At 51.7% G+C, this 15,786-nt stretch overlaps 1 protein-coding gene across 4 annotated transcripts in view; it reads left to right on the forward strand.

The window, feature by feature from the left end:
• The window catches only part of CDH22 (cadherin 22), a 181,034-nt gene that overhangs the window by 116,360 nt on the left and 48,888 nt on the right, over positions 1–15,786 (forward strand). For all 4 annotated transcript variants that reach the window (XM_084645984.1, XM_084645985.1, XM_084645987.1 and 1 more), the window contains 3 exons: positions 3,461–3,628; positions 5,296–5,483; positions 6,489–6,742. In XM_084645984.1, the coding sequence (XP_084502110.1) occupies positions 3,461–3,628; positions 5,296–5,483; positions 6,489–6,742 (610 nt within the window). The remainder of the gene's footprint in view (positions 1–3,460; positions 3,629–5,295; positions 5,484–6,488; positions 6,743–15,786) is intronic.

Raw genomic sequence — 15,786 nt, forward strand, 5'->3', positions numbered from 1 at the left:
CGAGCAATGTAGTTACACCAACATAGATAGGTCTGTCGTGCAGACACAGGGCTCTAGGCTTGATTCTCCCCTCCCTCAAACCAGGTTCAGGCTGGCATTGACTTCATGGGAGTTACTCCTGATGGTCTCAGAGTGCCCTTGGCGACTACTCTGGGCTTGCCACATCCCTGGCAGCACTAGGTATTTGTGACTATACACAAATGCAAGAAGCCTGGGAAACAAGCAGGGAGAACTGGAAGTCCTGGCACAGTCAAGGAATTATGATGTGATTGGAATAACAGAGACTTGGTGGGATAACTCACATGACTGAAGTACTGTCATGGATGGATATAAACTGTTCAGGAAGAACAGGCAGGGCAGAAAAGGTGGGGGAGTTGCACTGTATGTAAGAGAGCAGTATGACTGCTCAGAGCTCTGGTACGAAACTGCAGAAAAACCTGAGAGTCTCTGGATTAAGTTTAGAAGTGTGAGCAACAAGGGTGATGTCGTGGTGCGAGTCTGCTATAGACCACCGGACCAGGGGGATGAGGTGGACAAGGCTTTCTTCCGGCAACTCACGGAAGTTACTAGATTGCAGGCCCTGGTTCTCATGAGAGACTTCAATCACCCTGATATCTGCTGGGAGAGCAATACAGCGGAGCACAGACAAGCCAGGACGTTTTTGGAAAATGTAGGGGACAATTTCCTGGTGCAAGTGCTGGAGCAACCAACTAGGGGCAGAGCTCTTCTTGACCTGCTGCTCACAAACCGGGAAGAATTAGTAGGGGAAGCAAAAGTGGATGGGAACCTGGGAGGCAGTGACCATGAGATGGTCGAGTTCAGGATCCTGACACAGGGAAGAAAAGAGAATACGGACCCTGGACTTCAGAAAAGCAGACTTTGACTACCTCAGGGAACTGATGGGCAGGATCCCCTGGGAGAATAACATGAGGGGGAAAGGAGTCCAGGAGAGCTGGCTATATTTTAAAGAATCCTTATTGAGGTTACAGGGACAAACCATCCCGATGTGTAGAAAGAATGGTAAATATGGCAGGTGATCAGCTTGGCTTAACAGTGAAATCCTTGCTGATCTTAAACACAAAAAAGAAGCTTACAAGAAGTGGAAGCTTGGACAAATGACCAGGGAAGAGTATAAAAACATTGCTCAGGCATGCAGGAGTGAAATCAGGAAGGCCAAATCATGCTTGGAGTTGCAGCTATCAAGAGATGTTAATAGTAACAAGAAGGGTTTCTTCAGGTATGTTAGCAACAAGAAGAAAGTCAAGGAAAGTGTGGGCCCCTTATTGAATGAGGAAGGCTACCGAGTGACAGAGGATGTGGAAAAAGCTAATGTACTCAGTGCTTTTTTGCCTCTGTCTTCACGAACAAGGTCAGCTCCCAGACTACTGCACTGGGCAGCACAGCATGGGGAGGAGGTGACCGGCCCTCTGTGGAGAAAGAAGTGGTTCGGGACTATTTAGGAAAGCTGGACGAGCACAAGTCCATGGGGCTGGATACGCTGCATCCGAGAGTGCTAAAGGCGTTTTGCAGATTGCAGAGCCATTGGCCATTATCTTTGAAAACTAACGGTGATCGGGGGAAGTCCCGGATGACTGGAAAAAGGCTAATGTAGTGCCCATCTTTAAAAAAGGGAAGAAAGAGGATCCTGGGAACTACAGGCCAGTCAGCCTCACCTCAGTCCCTGGAAAAATCATAGAGCAGGTCCTCAAGGAATCAATTCTGAAGCACTTAGAGGAGACGAAAGTGATCAGGAACAGCCAGCATGGATTCACTAAGGGCAAGTCATGCCTGACTAATCTAATTGCCTTCTATGACGAGATAACTGGCTCTGTGGATGAGGGGAAAGCAGTGGACGTGTTATTCTTTGATTTTAGCAAAGCTTTTGACATGGTCTCCCACAGTATTCTTGCCAGCAAGTTAAAGACGTATGAGCTGGATGAATGGAGTATATAGTGGATAGAAAGCTGGCTAGATCGTCAGGCTCAACGGGTAGTGATCAATGGCTCCAGGTCTAGTTGGCAGCCAGTATCAAGGGGAGTGCTCCAAGGGTCGGTCCTGGGACCGGTTTTGTTCAATATCTTCATTAATGATCTGGAGGATGGTGTGGATTGCACCCTCAGCAAGTTTGCAGATGACACTAAACTGGGAGGAATGGTAGATACGCTGGAGGGTAGGGATAGGATACAGAGGGACCTAGACAAATTAGAGGATTGGGCCAAAAGATCTGATGAAGTTCAACAAGGACAAGTGCAGAGTCCTGCACTTAGGACAGAAGAATCCCATGCACTGCTACAGACTAGGGACCAAATGGCTCGGCAGCAGTTCTGCAGAAAAGGGCCTAGGGGTTACAGTGGACAAGAAGCTGGATATGAGTCAACGGTGTGCCCTTGTTGCCAAGAAGGCCAATGGCATTTTGGGATGTCTACATAGGGGCATTGCCAGCAGATCGAGAGATGTGATCATTCCCCTCTATTAGACATTGGTGAGGCCTCATCTGGAGTACTGTGTCCAGTTTTGGGCCCCACGCTACAAGAAGGATGTGGAAAAATTGGAAAGAGTCCAGCAAAGGGCAACCGAAATGATTAGGGGACTGGAACACATGAGTTATGAGGAGAGGCTGAGGGAACTGGGATTGTTTAGTCTACGGAAGAGAAGAATGAGGGGGGATTTGATAGCTTCCAACCCCGATATTCTACGATTCTATGACTCTGTGGTAGTGTCTAGGAGCCCCATGGCGCGAGGCACTGGACAAGCCCGGAACACAAATCTGGGCTCTGCCCCATACAGCTTACACTCCAAGTATGAGAGACAACAGGTGGATTGTGGTAATGCTGTCCTGGGCCCGGGACAGATCTGTGCTTGGTCGGGCAGTACCATTCACACACCCCTTTCTGTGAATGTTTTGGGGGTGTTTGTTTAGCTGGGTTCTGAGCCTGTTCTTGGGGCCTTTCGCTGTTTCATATTAAACATCTTTATTTTTGTGCGTTATAACAAGACAGCTGGTACTTAGCTTCTCCTGGTGAAACAAGCAATGACAAACCCAGCTGGTGTGGCTAAGCCCCCGCCCAAGTTTGCCCGTAGATCCTGATGCAGGCACATGAAACCTCTTGTTTCCTACTAAATGACCTGGCTCCGTCCCGGCCCTCCCACCGCTGCCCCGGGTGGTTGGGGCTGTTTGCTTGCGGAGTTGTCAGGTTTTCTGCAGGGCAATGCCCATGTCCCCCCTGCTTTTCTGGGCCCAGCCTAAGTCGTTGCACTGCTAATGCTCCTCCCTCAGCTGAGTCCTGCTGGCAAGAGAAGGTGAAGGGCTTGTGCCTTGTGACCATGCTCTGGCCTTGAGCCTGGCCTACAGGATTCCATGACCTGCTCCCAGGGGAGGGTGGAAGTGAGAAGGGTGCTCCGTGGGCTGATGGGCCACCCTTGCATTCACACTCACTGCTTCCCCTTTGGTCTTTTCCAGGTGTGATCCGGACGGCAGTGGCAAATCTGGACAGAGAAACTCAGGACCGGTATGAAGTGGTGATCCAAGCCACGGACATGGCAGGGCAGCTGGGTGGCCTCTCTGGATCCACCACGGTCACAATTGTGATCACAGACGTCAACGACAACCCTCCACGATTCCCACAGAGTAAGAGTCGCTGTTCCCTGTCCCGGGGGTCTTGCAGGCAGTCTGGTGCTGAGCCAGCCACTGCTGTGCAGGATTGTTGTTGCTGACTTTGCATTGGGGTAGCAGCCAGACACCCAGTCAGGGACATAGCCCCGTTGTGCTAGGTGTTTAAACAGACCCAGAGATCTGGAACCTGTCCTGAGAGCTTGCAGTCTAAGAGGGCAAGTGACATGTGGAGTGGGGGACCCAATCAATGCTGAATTTCAATGCAGACCCATTTGTTTATTAGAATTCTTCGGGAGTCAGTGTCATCTCTCCCCATTGGCCCTCAACTTGCCCACCTTGGACAGGCTGGCAGTGCAGAGACAGTCTTTGACACTGGTGGCTCTGGGTGTACAAGAAGGCAGGTCGCGGTGCTGCGGGCCAGTGCATGGTCAGGTCTGTGCAGGTTTCCCTTATTCCACAGGGCAGTGCTGGTGGCAGAGGGGGATCTGACCGGTGATACGTGCAGGAGTCTTGGCTGCTCCTGCTCCTGCCTGTGGTCGTTGTGTAGTGGGTTTATTACTCCAAGCGCTCTGCAGATCCCAGCCCATTAACTGAAGCAGGAGGGGTGTCCCAGTGACAGCCAGCAAACCCCGGGGGAGTCAGTGGGGCTGCAGGACTTTAGCTGCAAGGAGTAGGCTTAGCTGTCTGTCTCTGTCTCCCTCCCTGGGCCTGTAGGCGCTGGAGGAGGGAGAGTAACCCCCAAACTCCATTGGCAGGTCAGCCGGTCTCTTCCCGCCATCTTTCAGGGCCAATCCAGACCTCAGGCGCTGGTTTGAATGAGCCCCAGGCCCTTCCTTGCTACCTGGCAGTCACTAGACCCTGCTTGCACACCATGAGCATGTGGGGTGTGACTGTGAGCTGGTCTCTAGATCCCAAGCCATTGCCAAAGCTCTGTGACCTGCATTTGAGTCCCACCACAGGGACAGAAATCCTGTCACTGAAGAGCTGCCGGACTGGGCTCTGCCTCGCACACCAGCTGCAGAGCTCTGTAGCACTTGGCTGGCAGCCTGGGGCAGAGCTACGAAGGGTTCCAAGCTGCAGCTGGAGGGAGCTCTGCCCGATGAGCACGTTTGTATTCCGGACGCTAGCAGGGGGAAATGGGGCTGTGAGAATGCTGTGCCCACAGAGACCTCGGCACTGGCCCTGGACTGGCCGACATCCGTGCAGCTGGTTCTGAGACAGGTTGGTAAGGTTACCAGACTTATAGTGACTGGGATGCTCCCTAATGCCTTTCACCAGCTGCTTTCACCCAGAGTGGGCTTATTTGTTTTCCTCTCGCAGGAAAAGCCAACACGCCTTGCACAGGAGTATAGGAAATGGGGCATCCTCTGTGGTTCCAGCCGGGTCCCACGTGTGCCCCCAATGAAGCCCAGACTCTGGCATGGCTGCCAAGGATAAATGGGACATTGCAGACTAGACAGGACAGGACAAAACTCTGCTATCTGTGCATGCGGGAGCTGAGTTGCACCGGACCAGGGACCAGCCAGGTGTACCCAATAGGGTTGCTGGCATTCTGCCTGTAGGCTGGTGCACTAACCTAGTGGAGGTGCCCCCAGGGCGTGTCTGTGCACTACCTGAAGGGAACCTGGGGATCAGGGTCAGCGAAGGCTGCACTGTGATGCACCTCTCCTTTCCCTTGGCAGAGATGTACCAGTTCAGCGTTGTGGAGACTGCCCTTGTGGGCTCTGCGATTGGGAGAGTGAAGGCGGAGGATTCGGATGTGGGGGAGAACACAGACATGACGTACCAGATCAAAGATGAGGACGGGGTGCAGATGTTTAAAGTCACCACAGACAGCAACACCCAGGAGGCGATCATCACCGTGCAGAAGGTAAACCCAGAGGAACGCACCAGGAGGAGGTGTGAGGTGGAGGCAGAGGCGGTAGGTGGGGGAGGGCAGAGCAGGACTCTCAGAGCAGGACAGAGCCCTTCCCTTTTGATGATACCTGCTGCTGCTGCTGTATTTCAGAGGCTGGGGAATCACTCCTCCGAGAGCTGGTTTAATAGCATCTTAGAGAAGTTGGAAGCCTCAGACCCACCCCCGCAGCTAGCAGGGAGCTGGAGAAGTGTCAGGAGAGAGAAAGAGAGAAGCAAAGACTGGAAAGAAAGGGCCAAAGAAAGGCAAGGCAGGCAGGGTGCCAGCTGATGAAGTCGCTGGCCACAGATGCTAAGGGACACAGACAGTTGTGAGTGCAGAATTTACAGAGAGAGACTTTCAGACAAATCCATAATGAAGGGGTGAATGCTGCCATGCGCAGAAGCGAGGTGTGCAGCGTAGGGGGCTAACACTAATCCCCGTTATTGATAGCACCTATTAGAGAGCAATATTCCCACGGAATGCCTGAGCCTGACCAACCACACGCGGAGCCAGTCTGCTTTTTGTGGCAAAAACACTTGGTGCGGGCAGGAAAGAATGAGTGCTCACCAAGACCATTGCATTCCAGTCACCTCTGCTGTAGAAATAATCACAGGGTGATTAATGATCACTACACCATTGAAAATCACTCACTCGCCCCCACGGTGCGCACTGCCTTCTCAGTGCATTCTGAGTTCCTGCATCATGTCTTATCTGAATGTGGAGTGGGGGAGGGCAGGAAACGTTGTTCCTAGCAGCAGCCCTGTAGGGAGTGGGGCAGGAGCACTCCCAGCTACGAGTACCCTGCCCAGCAGGAGACGTTGCAGGGGGCATGGCAGGAGCTCAGGCTCTGGGCTTCTCCAGTCCTGGCCTCTCCCAAGAGCCCTGGTGGGGTTTAACCCAAAGCAGCAGTAGTGAATGCACCAGAATTGGGAAGGAACTGTCAGATGGTGAATCGCTAACCCTGTCCTGTTGTCTCAGCCCCTTGACTACGAGGCCAAGACGGTTCACACGGTGGTGGTGGAGGCCCTGAACAAGTTTGTGGACCCAAGGTTTGTAGATCTGGGCACGTTCCGAGACCAAACCATTGTGCGGGTCTCTGTGCTGGATGTGGATGAGCCCCCGGAGTTCCAGCCCCCCTCTGACCTGATGGAAGTCCAGGAGGATGCGTATGTTGGCTCTGTGGTAGGAGTGGTCACCGCTCTGGACCCCGATGCTGCAAACAACCCTGTCCGGTAAAATCAACCTTCCTAGCTTCACGTTCTCTTCTGCCAGGTGATGGGCCTGCGAGTGACACAGGGCCCAGCGGGTGCCTGAGAAGGGATTTGGGTGGGTGGGTGAGTGACTGGAGAGGGGCATGCAGCAGAGAGTGACAGCACCGGGTGAGAGAGGACAGGCAGGCGAATGGGAGACATAGGGCAGGCATCTGGCAGGTGAGTGACAGAACCAGTGTGCGAGTAGCAGACAGGTGAGGGCACAAGCCGTGTGAATGACAGATTCGTCATTGGCAAAGGAGTACCCGAAAAGGGGAATGGGCAATGTTCATACATACGTGTGACTGACAGTAGGGCAGCCTCAGGGAACAGGCTGGTGAGTGACCAGAGATGACAGATAGGTAGTGAAGAAGACTGACAGATGTACAGTATGGCATGTGCTGTGGGGCATGCCATTGGAGCCAGGGGCAGGGGTTGGGGTCGGGGTCATGGGAGGGATCAGAGACCCATGGAGTTGATGTTTGGGCAGGGCACACTTTGGGCAGCAGCTGATCTGCACAGAACGTTTCCCACTTCCATTCATTTGTGGCTAAGGAAATTGAGAATTAAACTCTCATTATCTTCAGCACAAAAGCAGCCTTATGGCTCTGCCAGGTGGCCTGAGTGGTGAGCGGTGGCAATGAAAAGCTGATGTACAGAAAACATCCTGGACTTGTGAAAAATTCCCTTGGAAGGCTGGTTTTTATGGTGCCGGGAATTTGTGCTGCAGGTCTCTGTACACAGCTGCTCACTGGAAATGGAGCATTGCTGTGTGCTGGAAAGGAGACCTGTGTAGCTGACCCAGGAGTAGCCTGGAGCCAGCGCATTGTGGCCTTGGATTCAAGAGCTTTATCCTGGAGCTGTTCCTGATGACAGAGAACAGGGCAGAGGGTAGGAGCAGGGACTCCAGAGAGGAGCACACACTATGGAAGGGGAAACAGCTGATGACAGCCTGTGAATATAATCGGCAAATGACACACAGAGATAATGTTCTAACAGGCCTGCTCAGGGCCACAGCAAGGCACTGGGGAATGCACAGCGCCTGGCTGTTTGGTGGGGAGGGAGCATCCCAAAGTCTCGCACGGGACCTTCGAATTAACATAGAACCATGTAGGAATCGCTATGGGAAACTTTAAACATAGAATCATAGAACTGGAAGGGACCTTGAGAGGCCATCAAGTCCAGTCCCTGCACTTGTGACAGGGCTAATTATCTAGACCATTCCTGACATGTTTGTCTAGCCTCCCCTTAAAAGTCGCCAATGATAGAGATTCCACAACCTCCCTAGGCAATTTATTCCAGTATTTAACCACCCTGACAGTTAAGAAGTTTTTCCTAATGTCCAACCTAAACCTCCCTTTCTGCAATTTAAGCCCATTGCTTCTTGTCCTATCCTCAGAGGTTAAGAAAAACAATTTTTCTTCCTCCTCCTTGTAACAACCTTTTACATACTTGAAAACTGTTATCATGTCCCCTCTCAGTCCTCTCTTTTCCAGACTAAACAAACCCAATTTTTTCAATCTTCCCTCATAGGTCATGTTTTCTAGACCTTTAATCATTTTTTGTTGCTTTTTTCTGGACTGTCTCCAATTTGTCCACATCCTGAAATGTGGCGCCCAGAACTGGACACAATACTCCAGTTGAGGCCTAATCAGCGCAGAGTAGAGCAGAAGAATTACTTCTTGTGTCTTGCTTACAACACTCCTGCTAATACATCCCAGAATGATATTCGCTTTTTTTGCAACAGTGTTACACTGTTGACTCATATTTAGCTTGTGATCCACTACGATCCCCAGATCCCTTTCCGCAGTACTCCTTCCTAGGCAGTCATTTCCCATTTTGTATGTGTGCAACAGATTGTTCCTTCCTAAATGGAGTACTTTGCATTTGCTGTATTGAACTTCTTCCTATTTACTTCAGACCATTTCTCCAGTTTGTCCAGATCATTTTGAATTATAATCCTATCCTCCAGAGCACTTGCAACCCCTCCCACTTATCGTCCACAAACTTTATAAGTGTACTCTGTATGCTATTATCTAAATCATTGATGAAAATATTGAACAGAACAGGACCCAGAACTGATCCCTGCGGGATCCCACTCATTATGCCCTTCCAGCATGACTATGAATCACTGATGATTACTCTCTGGGAACAGTTTTCCAACCAGTTTTGCACTCACCTTATAGTAGCTCCATCTAGGTTGCATTTGATTTCCCTAGTTTGTTTATGAGAAGGTCATGCGAGACAGTATCAAAAGCTTTACTAAAGTCAAGATATGCCACATCTACCCCTTCCCCCCATCCACAAGGCTTGTTACCCTGTCAAAGAAAGCTATCAGGTTGGTTTGACACTATATTTGTTTTTGACAAATCCAGGCTGACTGTTACCTATCACCTTGTTATCTTCTAGATCTTTGTAAATTGATCGCTTAATTATTTGCTCCATTATCTTTCTGGGTACAGAAGTTAAGCTGACTTAACGTGTACAGCCACAACCCCCTCTCTGCCCGCCCCGTTCCCGTCAGTCAGCACAGGGTGTTGTGCTAGGAAGGCACCTGGTGAGAGAGCCCTGCTGGGGTGAGTTATTGGGAACAGTTATTGTTATAGAGGGTACATGACCCAGACCCCAGAGTACAGGCACACAGCTGCACATTCACACACAAACAAGCTCTGCATGGACCCTGTGTGTGCATGAAGTACGTACTGTGCCTCAGACACGTACACGCTGGGCCGGGCGCGCTCAGCCGCAGCTCAGGTACGCTGTAGGCACGGGGTGTGTCTATGCTGCGGTCAGAGGTATGACTGCAGCTCATGTAGGCACACCCATGCTCGCTTTAATTGAACTGGCATGGCTAAAAAGAGCAGTGAAGGTGGGGCAGTGTGGACCCCCGGGTGGGCTGAACAAGCCAGGCCAGAACACTGGGGACATATTTACATTGCTGGCCCGTACCAGGGGTCATGCATGTCTCCACTGCTGTGTAGCCACACTAGCTAGACTGACGTTAGCATGGGTGTGCTGAACGAGCTGCAGTCGCAGCTCTGATTGCAGTGTTGACATGCATACTGTGCGCGTTCCCTCTTCACATACTGCGTGTGCACAGCCGCTGCCTTCCTGGGACTTTGCTAGCACTGCTGCGGGCTGTAGGTTTTATTTTCCCGTCTTCAGTGGTAGGAAAGGGGCCTTGGGGATAGAATTGCTCTTTCTCGCTTGCTTCTTGTGCCGCTTCCCTGGGGGCGGGGGAGGGGTGATGCATTACTTGCAGAAAGAACCCGTGCATACAGAGGAAGGAGCCTTTCTGACTGTTGAGAGAGATGGTGATGTTTGGGAAGGGGCGCTTGGAGCAGAGAGAAGCAGGAGCGTGTCTCTGTTGTTGCAGCAGCACCGTGCGCTCCAGACAGAGCCACATCTCACATGTCCAGCCTCGAGAGCCTGGCCAGTGGCACTCCGAGGTACCCAGACCCCCTGGCCTCAGCCCCACGAATCGGAATGTGTTTTCTCCTGTCATGGCTGATGCATTCAGTTATGAATCCTCCCTCCAGCAACCCCTAGGCAGACAGCTCCTCCGAGTCCTGTCGCGCTCCCTTGGGGCACTCTGCCCGCCTACATACCTGACTGTCCACTGGCTGTGGTTTTTCAGTGCCTAGCAGCATAAGAGATGGCACGTCCCCTTCCCGTAACGTGAGGGCGAGCTCCCGCTTCCCATTCCACCACACCCCTCCCCCTGCCCCGAGCTCTGCCTTGCAGCAACTCCATGTAATCAGGTGTGAATGAGAGGCCCCCTCACCACTCCCTTCCCTGCCGACACCAAATCTCCCTCACAGCACCAAGGTGAGGAAGAAGAGACTTTTTGTCAGACCTCTGTTGCTCTCCCATCCTCTGGCCGCCCGGGTAACATAACAATCCTCAGCACTTACTTAGTTCTTCACAGCTTCCAAGTGCTGCACAGACATTAACACAGGAACCCTCCCGGGGCCCCACAGGGAGGTGACATGCTCCTCAGCAGGAAGTCACCTCGCATTAACTCCCAGCTAGACTCACAGCATCTCTTCTTCATCTGGGGCACAGAGGAGAGCAACTTGTCCTGACAGCACTCCAGGGTTCGATCCCAGGCCCATTGAAGTCTGTGCTGAGTCCTCTCTGCTGGCACTGCAGTTGGGTGGATCCCCTTTACCTGTCTGATCCTTTGCTACTAGAAAGGAGGAGGAAAGAGGCAGTCCCTTCTGTAGCTGTGTTTCCATGGTGGCTCCCCAGCCCCTGACTCCGCTTTGTGTGCTGGACTTGCCTGGTGCCATGTACGTGTCAGAGGAGCTGCAGTCTCACCTTGCAATGGCGAGGAACAAGCACTCTGCCCTTCAGGTGAGGAATCCCAAGGAGCCCCGGAGACAACTGAGCTGAGATTGGCCTCATCAGCATTTCCAGTTCCCACTAGTACCAAGCTCCCAGTGCTGAGCTTTGAGGACCAGTAAAGAAAGAGCCAGAGCAGGTCTGGCACGAGTGCCCTCAGTCCCAGGTGGTCCCCTCCACCCGCTGAACGTGCCCCTAGACTGCGCTGCTCCCACCCATTGCTTGTGTGAAGAGCTGCTCTGCCAGGGAATGCCATGATGTTCTCTGGGTGGGTTGTGGGTTTGGCTCATGAACGTGGCAGGTTTGGTTACACAGATGTGTGGATTCTATTCCCCCCTTTTGGGGCAGCGCAGGGCAGCTGATGTGAGACCCTGTACATACGCCTACCTGTGAAAAGCTGACAGGACTCCAGCTCTACTCCATGCTCCTGGGAGAGACAGGGGAAGGCCCTTTTTTCCCCCGGTTGGCCAGTTCATAGCCTCTAACAGGGCTGGCCATCTCCGTGGCTTCCTGTCCTCTGCCAAAATGCATGTGACCCTCTGTCCGTGTGTCACTCTCACAAAGAACCTCATGCATTAAAGGCACAAGAAGGGAGAGAGTCCCAGAGTGGAGCCCTATCATTTTCCAGCTCCATCAGGCTGGCTGAATAACTCCTGAAGCGCTTTCTCGTGGCAGCTCATGCCTCCGATGACAATGGGAATGAGCAGCGGCACGCACGGATATCTAGCACAGTTCCATAAACCCAACGTGCATGCAGCAGCCTTTGTGCCTGGGCTGTGAGGTTTCCTCCAGCCTCCTGGGAGACGCCATCTGGTACATGGAACATTGTCCAAGTCAGACACAACATGGAGGCAGCCTGGGTACACGCTGCCCTCCTTTCCATGAGCCATCCCAAAGAAGGTCAGTCATGCCCCTGGACGTGCCCATTTCACCCTGGAACAAACCCATTCCCCAAGCCCAAGAGCTTCCCTCAGATGGTTTGTACAGGATGGAGCCCAGCAAACTCTGCTTTTTCATGCTACATTTGAAGTCAGGCTTTAGGATGACTTCAGACCCCAACACCTGCTGACATCCATCCAAACGCTACCTCCTCAAAAGCCAGCAGCCTGGCCCAAGTACTGGAACTCCTTGCCCATGCAGAGGCCAGGGGACAGAGAGGGTGGAGGGAAGGAGCTGCAGTCTGGGCTTTCCCAGGCAAACAGAGTTTGCTGGTGGAGGCTGTGCCAGAGCTGCATGGAGAGAGGAGTTTTGTCATTCCCTTGGAGAGTTAATTAATCCTTCCCTTCCAGCTCTGCCAGGGTGACTCTGGACTCTGCCGAGGCCCTACCTCTACAGAAAGAATTAGCAACCCAACAGGTCCCCATCCTCCATGGAATACCTGCCTCACCCCCAGCCGATGGCTCCAGGCAAGGCACCTTCAGGTGATCCCGGTGACTGAGCACTCACCCTGCACTGACCTGGGATTTAGACAGGTTCTGCTTCCCAGAGGGCTAGTGCTAAACAACCCCCATCCCTAGAGAGCTGGCTGCAGCAGGAGAGCGGTCCCATAGCACTCTCCGTAGCAGGCTGAGATTGGATCTCTGTATCGGTACCATGGTAAGTCTGTGGTTCCAAGCTGCTAGTTCAGTGCCACTCCCACGAGGGCGGTCACTCTTCCACGAAGCCCTGAAACAATGTCAGGATTCTGATGCCCAAGAGGATCTTTAGATTCCACAGCCATCTGGGTGGGTCACCACAGCACACCAAGTCCTGGGCTCAGCCATCCCCTCTCATGTCAATAAGAGATGGGAGCCCAGGCAGCTTGGCTTGCATCACTCAGTGAAAAACAGCCGCAACCTGTGTGTGTCCAGAGAGGAGGGTGAAAAAGCAGCATAAACCCCGTCAGGACATGGCAGGGAATCTTTATCTAAAGGGAAAGAGCTTTTAATTTCATTCCAGCTCTTATTCACTGTCTGACAAAGGCAGGGGCTGGGACATTTTTAGATGGGAATTTTCTGTTTCCAGTTGGCTTTTCGGCTCCTGCTGTATTTCTTCTGCACAGTGTGATTTTTCTCAGCCGCGCCATTGTGTTACGTAATACATTGATAGACTGCCTGTGTACGTGAGCTTGTTTGTATGGGAGCCTTTTGTTTCTCTCTCTGCAGCGAGAGCCTGAGTTCTGATTGCCTGCGTTCCAGGCTTTATCAGCACTGGGAAGATGTTGCTTGGGATTTAAGGTTCTCAGAGATATTCTTGTTTGGCATTCACCAAATCCAGAGACATGTGTTGGACACGGGCATTTTATATACTTCAACAACACAGCAAGAACTACAATCTGCCACAGCACAAAAGAGAGAAGAGAAAAAAACAAACATCACAAAAAGCTTTTCATAGGGTTCGAAAAGCTTCCCATTAACAAAACCACCATTAACAAAAGCCAACGGACATGGCAGCAAATGTGCTCCTCATCGTGGTCACGGGAGGAATGAAACAACCTGCTTGAGAAATGCAGAAAGATGAGCACCAAGAAAGCTGCCTAAATGAAACAGCCACTTGTAACATCCAAACAACAGGCGATGCCAGCAGGAAGAGAGGAAAATGGATGACAAGGGCTGCATTCCAATCAGAACCAGGGACTGCGACAGCATAAAGTCCCGGATATCAATCACTGTGCAGGCTTCAGGCAGAGGAGCAAGGAACATCCCATAGTCCAGGAAATCTGGAGAACGTGGGCCCAATCAGCTCGGTGGGGTTGGGCTGCAGCATCACATGACATCACATCACAGACACTGGAAGGCAGGGCTCATGTTCTGCTTGTAATGGCAGGTGAGTCTGGTGGCGAGAGCTCAGTGCCCAGTTGACAAAGATCCACATGACCCAAAAATACTGCATCGATTCAGCATGATTGGCCATTTCTGGGCATTAGCCCTCCTGGGCTGAGCTGGGTGGGCCCGAACTGTTTCTTCCTGCTGATCTCGGTTCTGGACATGTAGGAACAGCATGGGGCAGGCAGCTGTCTGAATGGACGTGGCCCTGGGGAGCGAAGAGAGAACCTCACATCCTGTCGCTATCTGACCTCGATTCAGCATGATCACGGCAGAACCACAGTCCCCACGGCATGTCCCAGTGGGGCGAGTTGCCCCTAAACACTCTGGCACCTCACTGTGGGAGGAGCACGGACGCCAGGTTAGCGATGTGTGCATGGGCAAGTAAGGAGCTACGTGTGTCTATGTTATAGCTCTTGTGCAGCCAGCGAGGTGTATTTGTGTGTAGTTTACCTGACCACAGTACCTTTCCAGTGCATGCCTCTCTTGTTTACACCAAGTCCCTGCTGTTCAGTTCACCCATCCCTAGCATGTACTTCAATTGAAAATTGCCCCCCGTGCTGGGTTAACATCCCGCCATCTATTGAAAACATGCTGCGGGATCATTAACAGCCCCGGCCTCAACTTCACATCTCACCCTCCAGCAGCGGAGGCCACTTAGCACCACGCAGATGCGCTGGATTCAGCACTGACTGCAGAGTGAAGCCTTCTTTTCTCTAGCCATGAGCAGTCCGCCCAGCACCTTGCCTGGCCTCCCTTTTGCTACATCTCCAGCCAGCTCACTTCAGGCTGTGAGTGGCCAGTTCCCACAAGTGAAGCAGGATCAGGACTTGCTGCTATTTGGAAGAAGAGCCCGAAGGAAAACTCAGGTACTGCAGAAAGTGGCGTTGGGAGTTCAGTGGGGGTGCTCTGAGGGGAGACTCATTGTCTCCAACTAGAGAAAGGAATGGTATGAAGACGAGAGAGATCAGTAGCTCTATCTAACGAACAAGGACAGGATGAGATGGAGTGGGTTCAAGCTGCAAGAGGGGAGGAGAATTTAGGTTAAATAGCAATAATGGGGCTTTTTGTCTTCAATGTGCTGTACAGACATTAAGTGACTCATCCCAGAACTCTGCAGCGACAATCAGGGTATCCGAGAGCTCCCAGGGTATTTAAGGCAGTAGAACAAGTTGCTGAGGGTGTTTTGTAGAATTACCAGGACTGGAGAGATCCAAGGCTGGGACCCAGGAAAATAAACTCAACCCTACTATACTGTAGAGAGCTGGACACGCAGGCTTCTCAGAAATCCAGCTCCTCCTCACTGTGGGAGAAGAGCAAAACGGTAAAGGGTCTGGAATTATTGCAGAGCTCGATAAGGACAATCAATCCTTAAAAGACAAAGTAAACATGATTTAAAATACGCTCACAAGCAAAGCAGTTACAAGTGTGAGAAGAGAGGCTCCAGCACAGAGTTATACTCACACCTGCACCCTGGCCCTGGCTTCGCACAGAATCAGTGGATGTCAGATGCTTCTAAACCCAAGGGTCTCTCTCTCCTTGGTGATTGTATCTTTCTCCCCAATTATTTTTATTGAATAAGTTTCTTTATTTATGCAGCAAAGACAAGAGGACAAACAAAACAGATGCGTGCATCTCATGTCTACCACAGAAATAGGCAGACATGGAGAAGAGAATGAAGTACCATCTCCATCTCTAACTACATATGCAATGGAGAAGAAGAGAGAGAGGTGCTCAAGGTCAGGGGACGTGGAAGAATAATGGGAACGCTTATGTAAATATCTTGATTAACCCATCAGAAGTATCTGAGATTTTGTTGCACCAGTTTCTATTATTTCTTCCAGCAGTTTAGTCTCCATCTGAGAGATTTTTGCTGAT

The sequence above is a fragment of the Lepidochelys olivacea genome (assembly GCF_965140295.1).
Source record: "Lepidochelys olivacea isolate rLepOli2 genome assembly, chromosome: 13".
NCBI lineage: Eukaryota > Metazoa > Chordata > Testudines > Cheloniidae > Lepidochelys > Lepidochelys olivacea.